Source organism: Notolabrus celidotus, chromosome 6 (genome assembly GCF_009762535.1).
Source record: "Notolabrus celidotus isolate fNotCel1 chromosome 6, fNotCel1.pri, whole genome shotgun sequence".
Classification (NCBI taxonomy): domain Eukaryota; kingdom Metazoa; phylum Chordata; class Actinopteri; order Labriformes; family Labridae; genus Notolabrus; species Notolabrus celidotus.
Genome location: NC_048277.1, coordinates 7,366,763 through 7,386,159, shown reverse-complemented (window position 1 = coordinate 7,386,159; position 19,397 = coordinate 7,366,763). Strand labels below are relative to the sequence as shown.

Below are 19,397 nucleotides of genomic sequence, written 5' to 3'. Positions count from 1 at the left end.
GGTTGAGGGAGTCACACATCAAGGCCACTTTTCCTGCGCATATGTATGTGTGTGCTTTAATGTTTTTCTTCTGCGTCTGTGTGCAGTGGGAGAGGTTTGAGGGTTTGGGTGTGGATGTTGTGATGGAAGCTGAAGAGGGAGGAGCACAGGGATGGAGAGGTCTCTATCAGGGTCTCTTTGTTTCAGGTGTTTATGATAGAGGAGAGGGGACAAAGACACAAAGTGGTTAATGATCATTGTGCGTAGATGATTTCCGATTGTTGAGACATTAAAATAAAAGCATCATTGTTTTTGTTCAGCCTGACTCTTACTGTAAAGTTCCTTTAGTCCCTGTTTCTGTAATCTAACAATCCTTACATGAGAGAAGACATGAATAAATGAAGCTGTTCTCTTTCTCTCTGCATAGACGCCTGAGGCCCGCCCAGCCCTGCACAGATTATGTTTTTGAGAAAGCTCCTTTTTGCTGCAGTGAAATACAGGAGTGTGTGAGAGAGGGAACAAGACTCCCCTGCCTGCAGGCTGCTGTATTGATTAGTCGTCTACTTTAGCTGTGTGTGCTGCAAACTCTGAAAGCATTGCAAAAAAGCAGCATGTCCTCTTATAATGAAAACTTTGTCTGTGCCACCCAAAGGTCTTCCCTTTGCTAATTTAAGAACTATGCCATCTGCTGCTTATATGTATTGTAAATGTTTTCTTCCTTAAAATCAGGAGTTTAAACATCCCTGAATTCAGCTTCATTGGATGTGTCTAGACAGAGGGATTGAGTTTCAGTGACAGCCTTCTTTCGTGCATGCAGAGGAAGGCGCAGCCTCGTATCTGGATAACCAGAGGCCATTATATCCAGCAGCAATGTAGAACAATCACAGTGCACATATACCCTGGCATGCTTGAGCACATACACACCCAAACATGCTCTTGTTCTGTGTGACACAGAATCAGGGTCAGAGGATCCATCTCTGTCACTTCTACCCTGTTAGGGACGTAAAGCATTGGACAGGTATTGAATCATCCTCTACTTAACTCGTTTAATTAACCCCTTTCCTCCATCACAGGAGAGATGATGTCAGGTTAGGTTATATGAAGGAAAGAGAGGAGAGGAAGGGGGAAGAGTGCTGAAAAATAAGATCAACAGTGACCTGCTGGGTTTGTTGTCTGGAGAGAAGCTTTTTTTATCACCAGCTGATCTTTTATCTATGTACAACTATACCGTCTTGAGAATGCAGAAATGTATGAGGAGAAATCACCACAGCCATGTGAGACCAACATGTAGCCAGTTCACAATTAAATAACATGATTTAACTCAAATGAAACAAATCCATAAATCATAAAGTCACAACAGGAACAGGTCTGATATCATTAAGCTGAAAAGTGTTGAACCTGTTCAAAGGATGTTAACTTGACGAGCATTTTCCATATAAAATACATTTCAGATGCTGTTGTATGGATTTTATATAGACATTCGGTCCCCAGAGGAAGAATCCTGAATGCCTTTGTCCTCCTCTTTTAGCTTTGCCACATTAATGCTACAGATTAAAGTTGTCATTACTCAAACTGAAACAAAATCATTGTCTACAAGATGAACTTTTCCAACTCATGATTCCCTGAGGATTCACCCTAATGTCTGTGGTGCCCTAATGATCATCGGAGACAAAATTACACTCTCAATCCCAGGATCAATTGTAATTCAATTTACTTCACAAGAATAATTTAATTCTGCATTATTCTTCTAACACCCACAAGTCATTACCTCTTCAGTTTGTGTTTAGTGATAATTAGCAAATACTAGATTGGTAAATAATACTAAATTAACTGCACTTGTAAAATGCTCTTTTTGTCTTTTCTGACCACTCAAAGTGTTCAATATGGGTTGCATTTACCCATTCCCATCACATGGATACAAAAAGGATGCTGTATTAACTTTCCATCAGTATTAACTGATCTCATTCATATGGTTCACAAAACGCTGGTTGTGCCGACAGGAGCAATTTGGGATTTAGTGATTTGCCCAAGGATACTATGACATGTGGACTGCAGAATCAACCTACCAGCCGTCTCGTTGAAAGTTCACAGACTCTTCTACTGAGCTGCGGACGCCCCGATATAATTTAACTATAGACTGCTAACATGCTTACTGTACGCCTTTAAACTTTGATATGGTATCATAATAAGCACAAGAATGCTTTGTGTTTTAAATACTAAAGTATTTTCTATTTTATTAGAAACTCATCTGCAGTCCTGCAGCTTCACAGATCTGTTAGAATATCTGTCGTGTTGCTTTACTAATAATCCCACATAGTACAAAATTGATTAATTATCAAGCAGAAAAAAATGAAATAAGCCTTGTTTCAAAACTTTTACCACCAGTCTGTATGATATGTAATGATACTTGAAGAAAGTACAGCAGTTGTCTTGTGGTTGAATTCTTAGATAACTTGGATAAGAGAGGATAGGCCTTGTTTAAAACATTTAAGGGCAGGGTGAAATGCTTCCATAGACGTCTTATTTATAGTATCTTTTAAAAGCTGTTTACTGTACACAGACTCCCTCAGGTCTGCAGGCTGGGAATGGATGCTCATCTGTGTCTGCTCAAAAGCACTGAGTCACCCAGAGAGAGGCCTCATATGTCAATACCAAGAGGGTCTCTCTGTGCAGGCCAGCCGTTCTATTGTGATGTGTGTTTGTGTGGCTGGACTGAGTCCACTCTATCAGCAGGGCAGAGATCCACTGCAGAGAGAGGAGACAATGTTATCAGTTTTATCAGTCTGCTGTCGCTCTGTCTTCCTCCCTCTCTCTCCTGCGTCTCTGGATGAGTCTGCAGGCACTGACACAGAATACCAATCAGCCTCCAAACACCCTTATCTTTTTATCTCTCAATGCCATCCTCAAAGCTCACTTTCCCTAGCTGTGTTTCTTCCTGTTAATCTAAGGCTCTCTGTCCCATGGAGAACTACTATCTCCTTTATTTAAACAAAGAGATGGAGGACTGAAGAACGGAGGGAAGGGAGGACTGAAGCAAATAGGAGGCAGAGTGGTTCAGCCTCAACCTTCCTTACATTAGTGCTCTAATTCTTCTTCACCTCAGGCTAGTCCCTGAACACTTGACTGACTTAAGAGACTCAGTGCTTCCAGTAGTTAAGGATCACAATGGAAGTGGTCTGTTGTTATTTTGTTGACTATCAGGGGGGAAGAAACCACTTAAAGAAGAGAAACTGACAGACAAAAATAATCATCACAAAGTGTTTGTGCTCTGAGAGATCAGAAAGATTGTTTACTGTTTGTGTTAGACCTCTGGGATCAGGAAGATTGAAAGCTTTCATTAAGTTTCGTTGGTTCTGTTAGTTCAGTGTTAACGAGTTTGTTAAATGCAGTGAATCTCTGGCGTCTTTCTCAAACGTATGCCTAAAACTTTATAGATATTTTCAGGAGCTCTGTCCCTCAGGTGACCAAAGTTGCGTGTTCATGTAGGTCCCTTACAGTGTGATGTCTTACCTGTCAGATGAGAGGGGTGATGGGCTGGAGATGAGTCTCAAGAGGCAGGACATGACATCAAAAGCATACTGTGAAAGCCACAGTTTAATGTTACAACATGATGAAATGCACCACATGAGTTTTTCCATTTATATCAATACTTCACGTAAAGGGACAAATACTGACAACCTCACTGTTCTGGTCTCGACTCTTTAACCTCAGATCCTTTCTCTAGGAGTGTAAAGCTTCTCCGATCCGAATAGGTAACTGATCTTAATGTTAAAGACTTGAGTGCCTCTGTCTGCTGCACCATGGATCTGGTGCAGCAGACATATATTATATCGGCTGATGACCAGGCTTTTACCTTTAACACAAGTAATGTTAGTGTTAGCTCGCTCCTAGCAGGAAAACAACAACATAATTGGTGAAAGCATTTTACAGTCTCCACCTCAGAAATCAAGTCATGATTGAAAGAGATTATGTAATCATCTGCAAGAAAAATCCCACCTGATGAGATACATGAAGAAATCTATGCAATAATGCAAACATTAGCGAGCAGCAACCCGATCAAAAATACTCAGGTCCTGTAAACACTCAATGATGTCACAAGTGTCCGTTTCTGTTTTGAGTAACTGTCCTTGATTTATTTTGGATTGGAGGTGGGATTATTTAGGACTGTAGTGGTTCAGTGATTGAAGACATTCATTTTCTGTCAAAGTATTTATACATATATTCATTATTTGCTTTTCTAGTCCCTAAAAGTATAGAGTTAGAACAAATAGGAACAAATGAATTGTCAATCATCTGCAGCCTTGAAAGCACTGTTCTAGTATAATTCCTAACAATGGGTGGAGGGATAATCTGATGGTTGTGGGGTTTTTTGTTTGTTTTTGGGAATAAATTGAGCGAACTTTGGGTCCTGTCTTTCATTTTTTCTTTTAGTTTTCTGTCTTTTAGTCCATCTCACTAAAATAGGACTCAGAGCTCTGCATCAAACCCTCACCGCTCCTCCTCACTCAGTGCTTTTTGTATTTTTTTCCAGCCTGTCGGCTCTTTTTCTCTCTCCAAACGAACGTTAGGATTGAGAGATGAATATCACTGAAGTGCATGTAGGAGTGTGCCTGTAGCCCTGTGTGTTTTTTCAGCATGTATTTTTGGGCTGGGATGGCCCTAAAGGGTTTGGCCATGTGTTTTTGTGGTTGACTTGCTTGTGATCTGCTGCAGGGCACATTACCAAGCAGAGAGAAAGCTGCACATGACACAGTTCCAGCTGGTACAGTCTGTGCTCCAATGTCTGCTCAAGCTAATCAGAGTGTGCTTCTCAATGGCAGAGCTAAAAGTGCTATTCCTCTTTTCTCCAGTGATTCTGTCAGACATGACGGCTCTTTGACATTTTTGGCTGCATGAGCTGTGCTTTTGCTTCATGGTGTTCTTATCTTCTTCCCCCTTTTCTGTTATGTTTTCATAAAGTTTATGTGCAATATATTTTATTTTTGGTCTCTGTTTGCATTATAATAATTGGATAATTATTTGTATTATTTGTAGTTATCAATAAAATGGTGAAGCAGCTGAGGTGCCGCACTTTAACCTCAGACAAACTCTATTAGGGGACAGCAAAGTGGATCATATAATTTCAGGGCAACATGATGTTGTAAAAAACTGATATTGCAATATTTTCCTCTCTGCAGTCTACATTAGAATATGAAAAAATACCAGAGCTTACACCAGATCAATGCAACTGTGTCCAGACCTCTGACAGAGACTGACACCTGCATGGACAGACAGAGAGAGCATGGAGCATAGGCTGAGCAGCACGTTACTTCATAAACTTAACAAATATACAAATCACCAGTTATTTCTGACGATGTTTAAAACTATGTTTGATCTGTAGTTCGTACGTGTGTCAACAATGTTAACAAGCACCAGGACGAGCGATAAAAACACTCCACTGTTATTGGTCTCACAGAATTGCTTGAAGCATTTTCTAGTCTGAGACGGCAGCAGCGTTGTATGCATGTTTACATTTTACAGTCATGTAACACACATACAGACTGCATTCACAGCAAGCGGCAATGTCCGGTCTTAATTTATGAAGCCAATGCAGAAGTGTTAAAAACTGCAGTTCTTTGAGTGTCCGCTTGAGACTGCCAGCAGAAACACCAGTATCCACCAGGCTCACTTGACTGCTGGTGGGTCCCCTGTAGCTGTTAGAGAGGAGGCTAAGGGCCCAGTTCAACTCCACGTCTTTGCGTCATACTAGAGCGACCAATTTCAGTTTGAGTCAGCTTTTCCAATATGGCCACCACCGATGATAGGCTTTGAAACTCTGCTTCAGAAACAAATGGGCAATGTCACAGAGACTACATACTTGTATTATACAGTCAATGAGGCAAGGCAAGGCAAGGCAGCTTTATTTGTATAGCGCATTTCATACACGAGGGCAACTCAATGTGCTTTACATTAAAACATTAAAAGCATTGGAAACATTCAGACAGGCATAGAAGAACATAATTAAAATGACTAATATAATAAAACCGAAAAGAAAAGGAAAATTAGAAATATATAAAAAATTACATTAAAATTTTAATTTAAAGTGAGTTAAAATGAGCTAAGATAGGAAGGCAGTGGCAAATAAAAAAGTTTTAGTCTTTGATTTAAAAGAGGTGAGAGTTGGAGCAGACCTGCAGCTTTCAGGGAGTGTGTTCCAGATATGTGGTGCATAATGACTAAACGCTGCTTCACCATGTTTCGTTCTGACTCTAGGGACTGAAAGCAGATCAGTACCTGAGGACCTCAGAGGTCGAGGTGGTTCATAAAGTAGTAGCAGATCAGCAATGCATTTTGGGCCTAAACCATTCAGTGCTTTATAAACCATCAGCAGGATTTTAAAGTCTATTCTCTGACAGACAGGAAGCCAGTGTAGGGATCTAAGAACTGGAGTGATGTGGTCTACTTTTTTGGTCTTTGTTAGGACTCCAGCAGCAGCATTCTGTATGAGCTGCAGTCGTCTGATGGACTTTTTAGAGACCCCCATTACAGTAGTCTAGTCTGCTAAAGATAAATGCATGGAGGAGTTTTTTCTGCATCCTGCTGAGACATAAGTCCTTTAATCTGCATCTATCCATGAGCCGTCATTTCTCTGTGAGTATATGTGTGGGGCTCAGACAGACTTTCCTTGAAAATTATTTATGAAAAACAAAAAACTGTTGACTGTATAATGCATCATGGGTCCTGGATGTGACTGCTGGGCATGTGTACTAATCGATGGTCTAAAGACTTATCATTCAGCGCTTCATTACATCACGTCGTATCACACCATGTAATATTAAATCATGTCATATTTTACTTTTATCATGTCTTGTCATATCGTATCATATCCTATTGTATTATATCATCATATCTTGCCTTATCATATCTTTACATACCATACCATGTCTTTGTGTGTTGTTTCATTTTATTTCATTTCATATCATCTCCTATCCTATGGTATCATATCCTTTTATCTTTATTTTGGGTTTCATTTCGTATGGTTTCATATCATTTATGATATAGTTTTGTATCATCGTTTCATATCTGGACGTATTGTTTCATATTCCATGGTATTGCAGGATATCATATCATTTTGTTTTAAGTTTATTTCTGGGCTTTTGTGCCTTTATTGAGAGGATAGGATGGTGGATAGAACAGGAGGCTGGGAGAGAGAGTGAAGAATGACATGCAATAAAGAGCTGCAGGTAGCGTGTGATTTAACCATGAAGCTAAACTTGCACCATAGTTTCATATAATTCTGCATTGTTTCCTGTCCTACAGAATCACATTGTTTCATATTGTATCATACACCTTTAAAAGTGCGTATTGTTGAGAATGTAATAACTTTTTTCCTAAAGGAAAGATGGAAGTTTAGGAGGAGTAAAGAATATGAAGATGGATTCAAGGATGTTGGAAATAAAGAGTGGTTTTTAATCTTGCATAACAAACCCTGAGCCCAGCTGTCTCTCTGTCCACACATTCAATGTCCATCCAGCCAGACACAGACTGAGCACACTGAAGTGAATGTCATTCTGGGAATTAATCCAGGCATCTTTCTTATCTCGAGCAGACCCGAGCCAAATTGAATCACTCTAACAAGCCACCTCGGTTTAACTGAACAGATCCTTTCTCTGTCAGGCCGTCAGCTGTGGTGCACACACTGTGTCAGTAAGACGGTGACAGATGTGACGCTATTGAGGATTTTCTACTGTGAAGCACATTAAAGCTTTTATCCTGCATTTTAGATTTTTACCCCGCCTTAGTGTCGACATAATAGCATAATGCTATCAGAGGAATAACAGGCTTCACTGCACTAAATAGCATTTCAGTAAAGAGGAGCGGAAAGCAGGGCAATTCACATTTAGCCTCCTTACTATCTATAGAGCACTTCCAGTCGTTTGCTCAGTGTTTATGTCGACAGTGATTCATGAATAGCAGAGCTCTCCACCTACGAGGGAAGGTGTAAATACAGGATGTAAATGGTGCAGCAGAGCCAGCCTGTGCACTCAGCTCTATAATGAAACCTCTGTGGATCCAGTGGAGGACTGCTAGAGCTTTAAAGCACAAAACATAGCAAACATGTGATGTATACATTATCACACAGTTTCTGGTAGTAGGTCATGTTTTTTTTGTAACCCCAGCTGTAAAAATGTGCTGATATGTTGCTTCTATTTTTAGTAAGGTATACTTCTTCATCACCGTCTGCTTTAATTGTTAATTGTGTTAGTGTGACTGACCTCCAGTGCTGCAGGGCTGTGATTACCCAGCTTCCCCTCGCTGTTTGAAAATGTGCCCGTGTGTTTTTATAGATGACAGATCTCTTGACTTGGCACTTCTCCCTGTGGCTGAGAAGCACATGGGGACGTTTCTGTGTCCTTGTTAGAGGACAATGAAAGCTGGGGCAATGTTTCCCATAAAGCTGTCTCAGTGGCTCATTATGGAAATTGGCTTTAAATACGTCAGAGTTTCTCCAGGAATTTAACACACTGAAGACACTGAAGAAATTACATGCATAAAACATCATCCTTTCTCTGGCTGGATATCAGAGAAGATCAACTTTCTAAGAAGACTGAATAACTTTAACACCTATATGATTTTACAAAATATTCAGAGTCCTTGTCATAAAAAAGTATCGCTCTGCTAAAACTGAGCCCCAAAGGGAGCTCTTAACGTTTAAAAAGAAAGAAAACTTTGTGATATCAAATTGAGTATAGCATATAAGTATATAAAGTGAATATAGAGGGTCTGTGAAAGGGTTTAAAAGAAGTCAATCTTGAAATCTATTGGCTTGTATCTTTATGAAAATCAGCCTCTGAGAGCAAAAGACAACTTTTAGAGGCTTTCTGTTGCCAGCTGTTATCTGGATGAGCAATAAGGAACAGCTTAGCCAAGACTTCAACTTAATGAGACAGTCTTTGTTTTAGGTCCAATATCAAGTCAAGATGCAAGAAGTGAGTTGAAATGAAGGAAAACATCCAGGACTGGATTGTGTACTGCAAGTCCAGGATGATGTTTTATTAGAAATATGTTAAATACAATGTTAAATGATCCTATGAGTATGCCTAGTGTGACAGCTCAGTGGCTGTAGGAAAACTGTAACATGACAATAAAGATATTATTGCAGCACAGGAGGGTTCTAGTTCATAGTTAAATGATAAATGATAGAACTCAGTTTGTGTGTTAACAGTGATTTCAGTTAGAAGTAGTAAGTATTGAATACTAATATATGTACATTTTTACTCTCTAACTTAGCCTTTCTCACCCTTAAGTGTGCATAAACTAAACATTTTAAAATACAAGAATTAAAACTAAATAAATAACTGTAATCCAATCATTGACAGCCAACAGGAACAGGTTATTAATATATGTATATGTATCGTATTATAAAAATCTATATTGTGCATCCCTATCAGAGACATAAACGTTATTGGAAACCTGAACGTTCATATTCTGGTAATTGTTCACTCAGGGGATGTGTTTGAAGTTAGATTGCCATACAGAGTCTGCGATGTCTGGAGGTCGAAACTCAACATTTTCCTCTGAGTTCACTGTGCTGTTGTCCTCCACAGATGTGTGTGTGTGTGTGTGTTTTGATTTGTAAAAAGGACTGAATGTACCAGAGATAGTTTGGTTAATCAGTTGGGCCGAGTAACAGCATTTTGAAATAATCATCATTGGCTGGTAACTACACTCAAGTCACAAGGCCGATTAAAAAAATGAACACATGATGTCTGCAGACACTGCAGGCAGCCTCGTCAGCATGGCTGCTGTCGAGTGATGTAAATGTCCCTCTAAATGATAACAGGTTTTTCAATCCTGAATGACAGCTGATCAATCTGTAACAGTTACCTGCTCATGTTTAATATAAACTATGTTATGATGTAAAGAATAATTCAGTTTGATATTGCTTCTGACATAAATATCAGCCATGCTTTGAAATCTAGAGCATATCCGAATGTCTTTTTCATGAATCCATTACAAATCTATCCAGAACATGATACTGGCTAAGATTAGCAAGTATATTTGACAACAACAACAACTGCTACAACATGATATTGTCACTTTATATCAGCCGTGTTTCATTAATTCCCGTCAGGCTGCTGTGTCACGATGTGGTACATTGATTCTTGTTGTGACTGAGTTTGACACACATCAGGTTTTTTCTGACTTTAAGTCTTAAAGATATTTTTATAAACCCACATTTCCATCCCTCCATCTGTATGTGTGAGCTGCTCTTTTGTTTCCGCCTGCTTTTGTGCAGATTATCTGTTGATCTCAGAAAGTTGTTGTGGTTATCTTTGGTCAGGAAGAAAGAAAGCTTTAATGTGAATGACCCAAATCCGTTCAAAGGAGCAGTCGATTAACTGTTATGTAAGAAGTTGAAGCAAGGGACTTTTTTTTCTTTTTATCCATCCATTCATCCATCCATCCAGTCTCTATCCATGGTTCTGAAATCTCTCGTGTGTGGTTGGCTGGCTGACCATCTGGACAGGAAATAATATGGTGTGTGTGTGTCTCTGTCTCTGCCTGTGTGTATGTGTGTGTGTGTGTGTCTCTGTCTCTTTCTGTGTGTGTGTGTGTGTGTGTGTGTGTGTGTGTGTGTGTGTGTGTGTGTGTGTGTGTGTGTGTGTGTGTGTGTGTGTGTGTGTGTGTGTGTGTGTGTGTCATTCAAAAAATATCTTCTTATGAGTTATAATACTTTGATTCCTGATTTCCTATAGATGATCAAAATGTTGTCACAGCAGACAGATTACAGCTCGGCAGGATTGACATCTGAATCATTTCAACTCTCTTCCGTCTGAAACTGAGAAATACAATTGTTTCATGTCTCAATTTTTACCTGCAGAAAAAACAAATTGTTTTTTTACAATCATATAATTTTCAATCCCTCTTTATCATCAACAATATGAAGTTGTCCCTCCATGACTCTGCTGGCCGTTTATGTGATTGTTGAGCTGAAACATGTCTGATTTAACAACAGTCTTTTTCAAACATTTAAATGAAAGTTGCAAGATTTTTCGGCTCTTAGTTTACATATCTCCTGTGTGCAGCTACAATAAATGCTCCAATAACGGACATCTGTTTATTATAGATTATTTCAGGACCTGCACAGGTATAAAACCATTGTTACACTTGATGATGCCTGTGGGAAAACAGGGTCATAGATTCAATTTGTGGAAGAGTTGCAGAGATTGGTTGGTTTGCAGGAATTCTCTGAAACCTGAAACCTTATAACTTCATGGAGGAACTGATAAATGGTAAGTCTTGACTTTTCTTTGATCTTGTCACATTATTTTATTTCTGAGTGTACACTGATTCACAATCAATCAGTGTAGTAGTCAAGTCCCCAAAAGACCCCAAAGTCCCCAAAGACAAGTCTGAGTCGAGTCACCATTACTTGAGTACGAGTGACTGGGTGAGTCACTTCAGACATGTAGCTAGCAGCTAACAGTCTACGTAACTTTATCATCCCACTTACTTTCTGGTTGCATCCTGGACAGATGTCTGTTCAAGTTTCTCCTCTGTCACATATGGAGCATGTTCCACTGCTCATTCTGCATTCTTTGTAAAATCATTGAAAGCAAACCACACAGTCAGTGAGCCTCTTCGGGCATCCTGGCAGGAACTGTTGCTGAGCAAGACAGCAGGTGAGCACACAAGCCAGCAAAACTGAATACATTATTCAGGCGTTATATATTTCATAAAAGTGTATAAACAACAACAGTCTCTATCAATAAATAAGACTGAGCTCTGTTCATTTTTGAGTCCCAGTCCAAGTTTGAGAATTTGCTGCTTGAGGCAGGAGTGCTGAAATACAGGACTCAAGCCAGACTGGAGTCTGAATCCTGGACTTGAGTACCAGAGCACTGTAATTAACTGAAGCTGCTCTGAGTGTCCCCATCACTATTGATGTAGATAATTCAGATAATCTGATTAAAATCCAGGTTAATTAGAAGTTAAATACACCAGGACACATTAATAAATCATTAAAAATAGTTTGTATTCGTGCCTGTTTTAACATTTCTGCACTGTTTAAAGTTAACCTGAAGCGTTTGAGCATTGCTCTCTGACCTTTAAAGTTTGTGTTTATTTAATGTTTATTTGTTGGGGCCAAGAATGAAGCAGATAAAGCGATTTCACGCTCTGCAGCATTTAAAGCCTGAGTTAGAATGCAGTGCCTTTCCATGCTGGGCCTTTAAACACACATTAAAATCAACAACAAATACACAAGAGACTGTAAATGATCTAACTTCATTAAAACCAAGACATTTATTTAGATCATACCATCAAGATCATACGTTAAAGGATCGATCCCTCTCCTTGAACAGTTTCAGTCTGAGCTCCTGCTCTTTAAGGTTCACATCCCTCTTTGTAAATAAACTTGTTTTTTAACATCTGTGCTGCTGGGTAGACCCTGGGAATCAACTTACTCATGAACATTTGGTGGAGATTAATTGCTGTTGTAGAAAAAGTTATCTTTTCTTCTCCCTTCTGGGTTTAAAATTAGACTCCTGCTGTGTATACACATACACACACAAACAAGATCACACACTCACAGATCCTCCCCTGACTCCTCATTAGGAACTGCAGCAGACAGGGAAGGATTTTAGGGTTGCACACGCTCCTCCTTCTTTCACACTGGTGCAGCATTGGGTTTGTTGCTTTTGTCTGCTCCTCTTTCCATGGCCTCGGGGATGAATATCTATAGGAGGGGGCTCTTTTGTCTGGACTTTATCCACAGAGCCACAGAAGGCCGAGGAGCCTCAAGGTTGAATGTATTATCAGGATTTCAGTTCACAGAACTGAGCAGGCTGCCTATCAGTGGCTCCATATTAATATCATCCTGAGGAAATGTATTAAACTTTAATCCCCCACATTTTACCTCTTATCTTGTCTGGCTTAAATAACTGTGGTATGTTTGTCAATCAGGACACAGATACACGGCTATCCCAGCTCCATCACTATAACATGCAGCATACAGCATGCAGGACTGCAATTACCCTGAAAAATGCAGAGCCGTCACAGTGTTATTTTTAGCCCCCGAGAGGCCGAGGTGCTGCAGCATCAGGAGGGTCAGAGCGTGCTGTGCTCCTTTATGTGTAAACATTGAACCTCGGCTCTCAGTGTGTTCACTCTGTTCTCTTTTGAGAAGGGGAGCAGAGGGCAGATGGAGCAGTCCGACTTCGAGGAGCACGGCTCAGCCTGTGAGGGAGGCTTGTCATGAAACCATCTGCCTCTCGTTACGCTTCCAAGGTCTGCTGATTCACCGTGGATGAGTTAGTCTTGAATCACAACTTTTATCTGTGACCGTCTGTCTGTTACTGTGTACTTTTGGTAGAGAGGCTGAAATACCCAAGAAGTGTCCTCAGAGAAATCAACCTTCCCTCTAGGTGTATGGTTATGGAGCCAAAACGATGACTTTAATGTTTGGTATTAAAAATAAAATTTGGCATTGAAAACACACCTTGAAACTGAAAATAAAAACATTGGCATTGAAACACTTATATTGTAAAAAATTGTAACGGCATCAAAACAAGTATTGGCATTGAAAAACTTTCACTGAAGTTAAAATCACACACATTAAATGTTATATTATTTAATTTCTATAATTTTTTGCATTCTAATGAGTTTTTGAATGACAATCATAATACATTTATTTGATGTCACTTTTTTTTCAATGACTGATTTTTTTTCGATGACGTTTTTCTTTTTTGAATGCAGTTTTTTTTCAATTATTGAATTTTCACTTACAACTTTTTGTCACTGTTTTGGCGTGGAGGGGAGGGTTTGAGGGAAGGGGCCATGAGGGCGTGATTTACAAATAATTTGCATCATTTGCGTCACGTGACCACCGCAGAAGCATGGAGGCAGGCAAGGCAGCTTTATTTGTATAGCGCATTTCATACACGAGGGCAACTCAATGTGCTTTACATTAAAACATTAAAAGCATTGGAAACATTCAGACAGGCATAAAAGAACGTAATTAAAATGACAAATATGATAAAACAGAAAATAAAAGGAAAATTTGAAATATATTAAAAATTACATTACATTTTTAATTTAAAGTGAGTTAAAATGAGCTAAGATAGGAAGGCAGTGGTAAATAAAAAAGTCTTAGTCTTTGATTTAAAAGAGGTGAGAGTTGGAGCAGACCTGCAGCTTTCAGGGAGTGTGTTCCAGATATGTGGTGCATAATGACTAAACGCTGCTTCACCATGTTTCATTCTGACTCTAGGAGCTGAAAGCAGACCAGTACCTGATGACCTCAGAGGTCGAGGTGGTTCATAAAGTAGTAGCAGATCAGAAATGTATTTTGGGCCTTAACCATTCATTGCTTTATAAACCATCAGCAGGATTTTAAAGTCTATTCTCTGACAGACAGGAAGCCAGTGTAGGGATCTAAGAACTGGAGTGATGTGGTCTACTTTTTTGGTCCTTGTTAGGACTCGAGCAGCAGCATTCTGTATGAGCTGCAGTCGTCTGATGGACTTTTTTTTGGGAGGGCAAAAAAGACAGAAGTGACATGACTGCTTCCATTCATTTAGACGTGTAAAACCGTCTCTTCCTTACTGAAAGGACACCGTCAAGCCTCGACACTAAATATCAACCTTCTCCTTATCTTAACCGAGAACACTTCATCACCAGACTGGCAGGATAAAGGTGACCAGCTGGGTGATATTCATTTTAAAAACCAGACCACTAAGCTGCATACCATAGAAAATATTTCATCAAAAGCTTTTAGTCCAAAAATACCTCAACGCACACAAATGTTTTTAAATTATGTTGAAATGTGGGAACTTTGGTCATACAAGGAGCATGCAGCCTAGTTATGATTTATTTTGTATTTGATATTTGATAAGAAAGTCAGTTCAGCAACTTTAAAAAAATTTTTGAGTTTTTATTTATTCAGTTTTAATTGTTGTTATTTTTGTTGTTGCATGTATTGTTATTGGTGTCATGGTGGTGGGTTTGGAGAGGGAGTCCCTGCATTTCTTTTAAAAAAGTTCCTGAACTTTTTCTTGAAAGACATCTTTGGTGGTTTCCTCGCCTCCTCGACCTGAGTCTCTAGGTTCTTCAGTCTGTCCATTAAGCTGTTTTCAGTGTTGGTTCTGTCTTTCTCTTCATCCTGCAGAGACTCGTTGATGGCGGTTAAAGTCTCCCGGAAAGAGGTCTTCTCCTGCTCCCACTGCAGCTTTTGTTGTTTCAGCTCCTCTTGGGCCTTGTTCAGGGCGGTCTTTATCTTTAGAGCTTCTTTCTGCTCTTCGAGGAGCTGTGCTCTCTCCTTCTCCCACTCACACTTTTGATTATGCAGGTCCATTTTTGCCTGCTGCATCATGATTGTCTCCTCCTCACGTTCTGCCAGGAGACGGGACCTGTCCTCCTCCCACTGTTCTTCATTTAGCTTTGCCTTTTGTGCCATATCTCTGAACAGGAGCTTGGTCCTCTCCTCTGAGTCAAGGGAACACTGGGTCTTTATCTGGGCTTGACGCAGGTCAGCCTCCAGCTTGGATGTTGTCTCCTTTTGCTCTTTTAAGAGGCGTGACTTGTCTTCCTTCCAGAGCTGCTGCTTTTCCCTCAGTTCTTCCTGGGCCTGGTGCAGAGCATCCTGTAACTTGATGGATTCCTCATTCACCAACAGCAGAAAGGATCTTTCCTCTTCCCACTCTCGGCTTTTGTTCTCTAGTTCTTTCTTGGCCTGGCTCAGTGCAGCTTTCATGGTGGCGTTCTCCTTCAGAGTCTCGGCAAGGAGACATGAGTCTTTCTCCTCCCTCTGGTGGTCCTTGTTGGTTGCCTGATTGGCACAGGTGTTAGTGATCGCCTCTGTCTGGAGACGGGACTGGTCCTCTGTGGACTGACGCTTCATCATCTCTACTGCCATGTTTGCGTGGTACAGTGCATCACACAGTGTGGCGTTTTCTCTAAGGAGAATGGCTCTGTCATTTCCCCACAGTAGTGACTGATTCTGCAGGACCATGTATATGCGAGACAGCTCAGCCTGCAGTCTGATGACCTCTGTTTGCTGGGCTGGATGTTCGTCTGTCTCTCTTGGCTCCTCCTTTTTCATTTCAAGGGCTTCCTTAGGTTGTTCAGTTTGGAATTCAGGCTCAGGGATCTGAACCTGAACCTGGCTGGAACCTACACTTTCTTCTTTCGGCTCCTGCAGAGATTGCCTTTTTACTGGCTCCTTCTGCAGTGCAGGAAAGTCTTCAGTGTCCACCTGGTGGACTACCTTCACTCCCAACTGCCAGACTGGGATGATGGCATCCTCCTCGTCCTCTAGGTCCGCAGGCTTCATGTGCGTTCTGAGGGCATCTGCTTCCTCAGTCCACACCTGCAGGACAGGGACGGCGGTCTTCCTGTTCTTGCCTTTCTTTATGTTCTTCTTCATCTCGATGATAATCGTGGGTGTTCTGTTGAACTCTTGTCTGTCAAGTGAATCAAATTCAATGTCTGTTTGTCTCTCGCTCTGGTGGCTCGAATGAAAAGATTGCAGGAGAGTCCGATCATTTAAAGACTTTTTTGAGAGGCGCTCTGACATCATAGCTCAAGATCAAAGGCAATAGAATGTGACACTGAGGCTGTTTGTATGCATTCTAAAATTCCATAGTATGACTTTACAGTTTTTTCTCAATTGTTAACACACATTTTCTGAAAGCATGCCTCATACTCTCAGAACTGTACAGAAAAATCAAAACACACACACAAACACACACAATGGGCAAAACCCCCTCAGTTCTCCTGCAAAATGAAACTTTACATTCAAAAAAATGTTATTTCTTCTCAAAATGGTCTTTTGTTTTCAAATGACACACACAAACCACCATATGAACAGACATTTATAAGAACCAGTTGAACACTGATGTGCTCAATGGAAAACACTTCTTCTCCATTCATCATAATGACTTAGGCCTTTTTTTGTTCAGTGCTACACTTACTACAGACAGTACATACATAAGTGTGTTGTAAAACATTCTCAAAACACACAAATACACGGTAACAAATATATTTTATTCCCCCCCGCCAAAACGATGACTTTTAAGTTTGGTATTGAAAATAAAATTTGGCATCTACTTTTTTGGTCCTTGTTAGGACTCGAGCAGCAGCATTCTGTATGAGCTGCAGTCGTCTGATGGACTTTTTTTTGGGAGGGCAAAAAAGACAGAAGTGACATGACTGCTTCCATTCATTTAGACGTGTAAAACCGTCTCTTCCTTACTGAAAGGACACCGTCAAGCCTCGACACTAAATATCAACCTTCTCCTTATCTTAACCGAGAACACTTCATCACCAGACTGGCAGGATAAAGGTGACCAGCTGGGTGATATTCATTTTAAAAACCAGACCACTAAGCTGCATACCATAGAAAATATTTCATCAAAAGCTTTTAGTCCAAAAATACCTCAACGCACACAAATGTTTTTAAATTATGTTGAAATGTGGGAACTTTGGTCATACAAGGAGCATGCAGCCTAGTTATGATTTATTTTGTATTTGATATTTGATAAGAAAGTCAGTTCAGCAACTTTAAATTTTTTTTTGAGTTTTTATTTATTCAGTTTTAATTGTTGTTATTTTTGTTGTTGCATGTATTGTTATTGGTGTCATGGTGGTGGGTTTGGAGAGGGAGTCCCTGCATTTCTTTTAAAAAAGTTCCTGAACTTTTTCTTGAAAGACATCTTTGGTGGTTTCCTCGCCTCCTCGACCTGAGTCTCTAGGTTCTTCAGTCTGTCCATTAAGCTGTTTTCAGTGTTGGTTCTGTCTTTCTCTTCATCCTGCAGAGACTCGTTGATGGCGGTTAAAGTCTCCCGGAAAGAGGTCTTCTCCTGCTCCCACTGCAGCTTTTGTTGTTTCAGCTCCTCTTGGGCCTTGTTCAGGGCGGTCTTTATCTTTAGAGCTTCTTTCTGCTCTTCGAGGAGCTGTGCTCTCTCCTTCTCCCACTCACACTTTTGATTATGCAGATCCATTTTTGCCTGCTGCATCATGATTGTCTCCTCCTCACGTTCTGCCAGGAGACGGGACCTGTCCTCCTCCCACTGTTCTTCATTCAGCTTTGCCTTTTGTGCCATATCTCTGAACAGGAGCTTGGTCCTCTCCTCTGAGTCAAGGGAACACTGGGTCTTTATCTGGGCTTGACGCAGGTCAGCCTCCAGCTTGGATGTTGTCTCCTTTTGCTCTTTTAAGAGGCGTGACTTGTCTTCCTTCCAGAGCTGCTGCTTTTCCCTCAGTTCTTCCTGGGCCTGGTGCAGAGCATCCTGTAACTTGATGGATTCCTCATTCACCAACAGCAGAAAGGATCTTTCCTCTTCCCACTCTCGGCTTTTGTTCTCTAGTTCTTTCTTGGCCTGGCTCAGTGCAGCTTTCATGGTGGCGTTCTCCTTCAGAGTCTCGGCAAGGAGACATGAGTCTTTCTCCTCCCTCTGGTGGTCCTTGTTGGTTGCCTGATTGGCACAGGTGTTAGTGATCGCCTCTGTCTGGAGACGGGACTGGTCCTCTGTGGACTGACGCTTCATCATCTCTACTGCCATGTTTGCGTGGTACAGTGCATCACACAGTGTGGCGTTTTCTCTAAGGAGAATGGCTCTGTCATTTCCCCACAGTAGTGACTGATTCTGCAGGACCATGTATATGCGAGACAGCTCAGCCTGCAGTCTGATGACCTCTGTTTGCTGGGCTGGATGTTCGTCTGTCTCTCTTGGCTCCTCCTTTTTCATTTCAAGGGCTTCCTTAGGTTGTTCAGTTTGGAATTCAGGCTCAGGGATCTGAACCTGAACCTGGCTGGAACCTACACTTTCTTCTTTCGGCTCCTGCAGAGATTGCCTTTTTACTGGCTCCTTCTGCAGTGCAGGAAAGTCTTCAGTGTCCACCTGGTGGACTACCTTCACTCCCAACTGCCAGACTGGGATGATGGCATCCTCCTCGTCCTCTAGGTCCGCAGGCTTCATGTGCGTTCTGAGGGCATCTGCTTCCTCAGTCCACACCTGCAGGACAGGGACGGCGGTCTTCCTGTTCTTGCCTTTCTTTATGTTCTTCTTCATCTCGATGATAATCGTGGGTGTTCTGTTGAACTCTTGTCTGTCAAGTGAATTAAATTCAATGTCTGTTTGTCTCTCGCTCTGGTGGCTCGAATGAAAAGATTGCAGGAGAGTCCGATCATTTAAAGACTTTTTTGAGAGGCGCTCTGACATCATAGCTCAAGATCAAAGGCAATAGAATGTGACACTGAGGCTGTGTTTGTATGCATTCTAAAATTCCATAGTATGACTTTACAGTTTTTCTCAATTGTTAACACACATTTTCTGAAAGCATGCCTCATACTCTCAGAACTGTACAGAAAAATCAAAACACACACACAAACACACACAATGGGCAAAACCCCCTCAGTTCTCCTGCAAAATGAA

At 40.8% G+C, this 19,397-nt stretch overlaps 2 protein-coding genes across 5 annotated transcripts in view; one reads left to right on the top strand and one right to left on the bottom strand.

Annotated features, from left to right (window-relative positions):
• The window catches only part of bicd1a (bicaudal D homolog 1a), a 52,415-nt gene that overhangs the window by 10,662 nt on the left and 22,356 nt on the right, over nucleotides 1-19,397 (top strand). The gene's annotated exons all lie outside the window — the stretch shown is intronic.
• Nucleotides 14,876-19,106, bottom strand: LOC117813951 (trichohyalin-like). The gene is made up of 2 exons (XM_034685030.1): nucleotides 19,077-19,106; nucleotides 14,876-16,458 (listed from the first exon to the last, which is right to left on the bottom strand). The coding sequence occupies exon 2, from the start codon at nucleotides 16,385-16,387 to the stop codon at nucleotides 14,954-14,956; it is 1,434 nt and encodes a 477-aa protein (XP_034540921.1). The 5' UTR covers nucleotides 16,388-16,458; nucleotides 19,077-19,106; the 3' UTR covers nucleotides 14,876-14,953.

Excerpts from the sequence above, each read along its gene's own strand:
- LOC117813951 (XM_034685030.1), bottom strand. The coding sequence starts at position 16,387 with ATGAAGAAGAACATAAAGAAAGGCAAGAACAGGAAGACCGCCGTCCCT.